Source organism: Rhinoderma darwinii, chromosome 13, assembly GCF_050947455.1.
Source record: "Rhinoderma darwinii isolate aRhiDar2 chromosome 13, aRhiDar2.hap1, whole genome shotgun sequence".
NCBI classification, from domain to species: domain Eukaryota; kingdom Metazoa; phylum Chordata; class Amphibia; order Anura; family Rhinodermatidae; genus Rhinoderma; species Rhinoderma darwinii.
In genome coordinates this window covers 3386298-3393085 of record NC_134699.1, presented here as the reverse complement: position 1 = coordinate 3393085, position 6788 = coordinate 3386298, and the positions used below count along the sequence as shown (strand labels likewise).

The 6788-nt window shown below is 45.2% G+C and overlaps 1 protein-coding gene across 3 annotated transcripts in view; it reads right to left on the bottom strand.

Annotated features, from left to right (window-relative positions):
* Positions 1-241: 241 nt before the first annotated feature.
* Positions 242-6788, bottom strand: part of TSHZ2 (teashirt zinc finger homeobox 2) — an 863437-nt gene continuing 856890 nt past the window's right edge. The window contains exon 2 of one of the 3 annotated variants that reach the window (XM_075845413.1): positions 242-6098. In XM_075845413.1, the coding sequence (XP_075701528.1) occupies positions 3034-6098 (3065 nt within the window). In that variant the 3' untranslated portion in view covers positions 242-3033. The remainder of the gene's footprint in view (positions 6099-6788) is intronic. The other 2 variants (XM_075845414.1, XR_012851541.1) reach the window with 2 other exon arrangements.

Here is a 6788-nt window from a genome sequence, read left to right as displayed (position 1 = left end):
GCTCTGAGTAGTTTTAGGGCGCTTATGTCCTTACCCTTGTAGGTCTCAGGTTTCATTCGGAGGCGTACGGAGATATTTTCTGTTGAATTAAGTGCATTGCAGAGAATATTTGTGCCCCGTACAGTGCGGTGTAGTGCGATTCTGTGCGAAGCCTTAGGATGGGGAGTTCCTTTATCCTGTATCCCCCCAGTATCTGTTTGGACATGAAACACCTGGAAGTGTCGCTCCTTGACCCTCCGACATGTTGGGAGATTCATTGCTCGTTGTCGCCACCGGGAATAACCGGACATTGAAGACGTCAATCATTAAAAAATAACCGTTTAATTAGCTGAACAGTAATATTCATTTTTTTGTAATCATTATAACCTGCTTAAATATGAATCGTTACAGCTTTATATATTACAAACTTAACAGATTAAGTGTTCGCCTTAAACAACGTATCATAGAACATTTTATATAAGTTACAATATGCAAATCAGTGATCGATCGGAGGCAGGTGAACTTCCCGTACAAAACCAGAACCTGTCCGAGCGGGCGCGTCATAAACCAGACGAAATAACTGCCCCCTCCTGGCTCGTGTGTGTGTTTGTGCTTCTCCCCCTCTGACAGAAGTATATACAGTGAGAGCATCGGCTTTAACCCATCGCAGTCATCAACCCAAACAAAAATGAACGTAACCAAAGAGAATATGAAATAAAGCGCTAAAAGAGGATGGGGCGGGGGGGGGGGGGGGGGTCAGTCCATTTTGGGCTCATGAACTCTGAAGTTAAAAGTAAACATAGATTTCTCCTGTAAGACGGGTGCGGGGGGAATGCAGAGATATTGAGACTCCCCCTTGTGGCAGCAAATGGTATCTCCAGTTCAGATCTGAAACTTTTTATATTGGTGACAATGTATCTTTGCATTTGATTTGCTATTATTTTTGTTGCTTTGCGCGGTCATGTGATTCAGACCCCATGTGATGTGCAATTATTGGTTCAACCAATCACACAATTGATCCCTATTCACTTACATTGGCGTCTGTAGTAAGCTTCATAAACATGTCATTTCTGCACACGTGACTGCACCAACTGAAGTCATTTTTTAGTCCCGGCCTAATGTCGCTTGGCCAAGCTGCAATCATAGCAGGAATTGTACAGGATTAGAAAAACATGGCGGCTTTCTTCCGAAAACAGCACCGCAACTGTATAAAGGGCTTGTGGTCTGGAGCGGAGCTGCAATAACAAATATAGTATACAAAAAACGATGGTCCGCTCACCCTGCACATGTCCCTGGACACCACGTTGTGATCCTGTCGGTGGTTGGATGGAAACTCTGCGTTGGCAGCAGGTAAAGAAGTAGAAAAATGTAAGGAAAATATCCGGCATATAAGTATGACTAACAACCTTCACTTCGAAACGCGTAAGCGTCCTTCCTAGGAAAGTTTTGCTCGTTTTGTGGTTTTTTTAAATCGGATAAAATAATTGATATTGGTTTTATTTTGGATCGTGTGCCAGATATTTTCCTACCAGTTTCCTACCGCAATACCAGATACAACCTGTAGACAGGTGTGGCGCTATTTTTAGAAGAAAGCAGCCAAGTTTTTCTAATTGTGCACAACCCCTTTAACTAAGACTGCAAGACAAACCCATGTCACACGAGCGGACTATCTGCCTAGTATGGTTAACATGCGGGGCCCTTACACTGCGGGCAGCCGGGTCCCTGTTGACTTAGCATGGACATACAATGTAAAGTGCATAGTGCATCCTCCCATGTGACATGGCCCCAGGTTATGAGCTACATGGAAAACCCTGATGGTGCAGAAAGCCGAGTCCTGGTCAATGGCCCCCTGAAATTGTGATAGAGGGGCTGGAAGTGACCTGCTCCTGCCTTGTAGGAGTGCCACCACTGTATCACATTCTATGGTATTTATGACATTACTTATTCTGTCCTGATCCTGAGTTCTACACTCCAGAGCTGAACTCACTATCCTGATGGTTGTTATTGGAAACAGTCAGCAAACTTGTTGACAGATTCCCCCCCCCCCCCCCCAAGAGCTTAGCTGAGTTCCTATAATGCAGGGATGGGGGTTAGTTTCTCAGATGACTATACAGAGACGGGTGTAAAGATGACACTTCTCAGATTTTAAATAAACAGAACTAGCTATGTGCAGGCAGGGAGATTTCAGCTCTGAAGCCTGTTGAATAGTGAGTGCAGCTCTGGAGTAGAACACAGACTGTAATTCGGTATGTCACCTCTGTACACAGTAACTCCACTTTTTTTTGGAGATTCTTTCTACATGTAATTAAAGATATTTTTAGGGGACATGGCTGTACACAGGGATGGGATTTATACCCTATATGGACCCGATGCTTTCCTTTATATCTGAGTGCACACCACATTGGCTGATCTATGGCTCGGTGCGCACCCCCTATGGCCGTGGCCCCCAAGATCAGCACTCGGGGACTGAATTTTGACATAAGGTAATTTGCAAACTCAGAGCACAAATTGTTTCAACCTCTAGAACCCCTTTAATACCTAGAACCCCACTTTGACTTTAATAATAAATATTTATCTTCCAACAGAACCTCGGAGTTACCTCTAAAGTGGCAAAGAAAAGGCTGAGCCTACCTGATTGTATCCAAAAAGGTAATGTAGACTGAACGACTAGTGAATGGCCCAGAGATGGGCGTCCTTGTGGTATCAGGCATCCATAGGGCCATTAGTGATACTTCCCTTTTAATTTATAACTATGAGTTATACATATTATAATCTGCCGGAATGTTGCATTTTGGTTCCTCGTAAATCGACTGAAATGCGTCAGATCGCAGCTAAATAAGGAGTGATGCGGTCCCATATGGGACGATATAGCAGCAGCTTCCTGGGAAATGTGATGGGAGACGACCCACCCGACAATGATACGGAGCAGACCAGTATATACATGGACAGATTCCTTACGTCTCAATAGGTTTACTACTTCTATGAAAGCAAATGCGCTGTTCTGTTGGGTTCATAAACTGTACAGTCTGGAAAAACAAATGAAGAATTTACAAACTATTCCTCGTCAACTTCAGCAACAAACTGTGAATGATGTTCCGGGGACTTGCTGTGTGTTTTGCTTAAGTGCAGTTTAACCGCGTGCTTACTGGCGAATGTCCGACAACATAATTTACATTTAAACTTAGAGTCTGTGTCTTCTTCTGCAGCCCCCGCGTGGGGTGACCTCCGTGCAGCTACCCTCGAAATTTCCTTCTCTACCTTGGTTTGCCGTTCCACCGCCAACCTGTTCATATCTTTCATTTGAAACCCAAGATGGGTCTCTAGGTGGGCTATGTAGCCCAAAGGGGTTCGAAACTGAGATGCGCAGTCACTGCAATAAAACACGGGGTGTCCTTTGTCCATGTTTTTCAGAAATTTTGTCCCACCAGTCTTCCGAAGCTGATATTTGACATTGGCCAACCAGTGGCTGATGGTCGTCATGGTAAGCCCAGTAAATTTAGAAATCTGCATGCGTTCTTGGGGCCCAAGGTCCGATAACAAATATTTACCCTCTGACGTTTGAAAGAGACTTGATGCAAACTGAGCTTGTAAGATGAGGAGATGTTGAGGGTTCCAGTTGGATTGTCTTCCCTTCCTTTTATGTAAAGACGAAACCTCCGTTGAGACGTCGTCAAAGCGCCTGGAATCCATCTCTAGTTTTATAGAGGCCATTTTTGAAGAAGGAACATGTTTTGGGGTGGTAGCTTTAGGAAGAATCTTGACCATATCCGCTATGTCAGACAGAGCGTGCTTCTGGGGTGGAGAAGTACAGGACTGGGCCTTGGAGGACTCCACTTTCTTATTTTTCGATTTGGTCAGATCTATTGGTTGATCTGTGGTTTCAAACAAATAATGGCCGGCAGGTCGTGGTGGCGTCAGAGGGACTGCCGGTTTTTCTGCCCGAGCGGCAGGAGACTTCTGGAACATGGAAATTAAGTTGGTGGAATTTGAATTGGGCGCCGGCCTTATCGACTCTGATGCTTTCCCCAAGTGATTATTTAACACAGACTGTAGAGCACTGAGAGGATTTACACAAGGAATATCCGGGGAATGAATTGGTGAGCTTCGTAGCGGAGAACTTTCTTCTCTTCCTAGTGGCGACTCGGTGGGTTCTAGGAATTTGGGTTTCTCCTGGTCACAGCTTTGCTTAGTCTTCTCTTCACGTTTCGGGGAGCAACGTTCTTTTTTTGTGGACTCTGATAAGACTTCTGCTTGGGGTGAATCTTCACCTTTATCGGCTTGAGTTTTCTCTGACTTAACGATCTCGTTTGCCGCTTCTCTTTCCGATTCTGTGTCCTCAGACTCCTCCTTTACTTGAGTAGACTGAGATTCGGGAGAACTGTTTGAGCAGAGAGGTATAGATTTGCACTTGGGAGCAATTGGCCTAAATTTATTTGAGAAGGTTGGTCTCATCTGCATCACTTGAGAACCAAGGGAAACCGAAGGTTTCATGACATCTGAAATCTGATATGCGGCATGGATGCTGGGGTAGGCGCTCCAGCTTGGTGTTCCATTTTGGGCTTTGTTAATAGCCGAGGTTACAGTGTTCTCTAGAGATTTCAAGATATCTCCACCTTCTTTTGAGCCGTCTTCCAAATCCTCTTCTCTCAGATACTGGTACTTAAGCGTTGGATCTAAGGGCTTTTCTAAAACCTCTTCATGTTCATCATTGGTGTCCACTTTTTCTTCCTTGTTACGGTCTTCGGACACATCCATTTTACAATCTTTACCGGTCAGCATTTCCGAGATGGATCCGCCAGATGGAGAACTCGCTGACGGCTTTGACTGGCTGTCACTCGAAGGCGAGTCTGAGAGGGACTGCATCTTTTCTACAGCAAGAGGGTCTAAGACCAACTGCTTACCTTTCTTTGAGGCTGAATTCGTAACTTTCAAGAAATGTCCAGTGACCATCATGTGCGTCGTGAGTTGTTGCAAAGTGTCGTGCGAACTCCCGCATTCCATGCACTTTAGAATTTGAGATTTACAAGCTTCGAACTGCCAAGTATAGCTGGCCCCATTCTGATAGCCATACCGATTGTTAGAGGACAGCTGTGAGTGGGAGTTCTTGTGCGTGGAACAGTGATCCGCAAAGGAACCGGTGGTTGAATCTGGTGAGCACGGTCGAGTCACTTCAAATATACGTTTCTTTGCAGAGGAGACCATTTTGGATGAGATGCTTGGGATAGGTTCCTTCAAAGGCACTTTTTGGTAATGCTTTGTTTTTATCATGTGGACACTTAGATCTTGGAGAGAATCAAATGAGTCTCCACAAAACATGCACTTTAAAACTTTCTGGGCGTCCTCCTTGTCCATATCATGAAATGCCCTTTTTCGGGGCTTGGAATAATTCGCAGGTCTGTGCTTGTCTTTCTTGCGGTTATCGTCTTGATAATGACCCGTATCATTCATGTGCACAGTCAGCTCTACCAAGGTGTCGTAGGCGCCACTGCACTGCTTGCAACGGAACCTGCTGGCTCCCGTGAACACGGTGCCGTACATTTTGGTGTTTTGACGGTACAACTGAACAGAACTGAAGAGGTTTGGTTTAGAAATGGATTTTGAAGGTAAGTTTTGCTGTAAACTTTTGGAGAGAGCATCTTGATGCCAATCAAATTCGCCTTTACTGACTCCATTACGACTGTCACAAGGCTTTTTCTCAGGATGAGGCAACTTAAGACTTAGTCCTAAATTTGTCCAGTAAGAATCGGACAAGATGTTGGCATAGGCCATCTTCATTTTATCCATACTGTCGTGTGCCTCTGGCTGGAGCCTGGGTAGCGGGTCCGTTTTTTGGTCCTGAGCATCTTTCGAGGATATGCTTTTTACATCGGTCACTTGATCGCTGACATCGCTCAACAAGGACTCGCTTTCTCCGTCTTGATTGCATATTAGACTTCCTGGGGAATTCTGAAAACTGAGGCTCCGCTTCAGGCCCCCAACTACCTCCTGTTCTTCGTCTGTGGGAGAGTAGGCGCCGTCCTGGAGCGGAGCTGTGGAGTTGCTATCCTCATCCTCCTCCTCCTCCTCGTCATCCTTGACGCTGTCATCCTTCAAATCCTCTTCTCCATCTTGGAAATAACCTGTGGATAGAACAACATACAAAGTCAATACAGGCTTCCTTTTCAATTAGTCCTACACATATTTCTTTCATTAGTTCAATTAATTTTTTGCAAGACCCATCTTAAAGTTACTCCAGATTTCAATCCAAGCTTTTACTGAAGAGCAAATCAATGCAACTAAAATATTTATATTACCATTACAACTTATGAAAAGTCTGCTCCCGGCGCGAGAGGGAAGCGTGGGTTGAATTTTTATGATGCACTGATGGGGGCATCTTCGGATGAGGTACTTAAGAGGGCGCCCCTGTGGCCGGTATATGCTGTTATACGGGTCGTTTCATGAAGACAATCCTGGTCTATTTGTCTTGTTGGGGCATATGGATGTCAGAGGGGTTCCCTGCTTGGGATCCCCTCTATGAACCAGAATGGACAGCCGCACGGTCGAGTGGTGGACTATCTATTGATAGACGGCCAGATGTGGCTTCCATTTGTAAAAAGGTGGTCTTCATGAGACACCCCTTTAAGGAAACCTCTGTGGCAGAACTTCGAGATTTACGTTATTCCAATACGTCGCATTCACGGAAATCCACCGTCTACCTAAAGACGAGAGCAGAGCAATGAAACATTAAGCAGAGTCATTTATGGTGACGCGCGGCACGGCAGGTGGAGCCCCGGGAGAGCGGCTTCTTTTCTCTGGTTGCTTTTGAACAC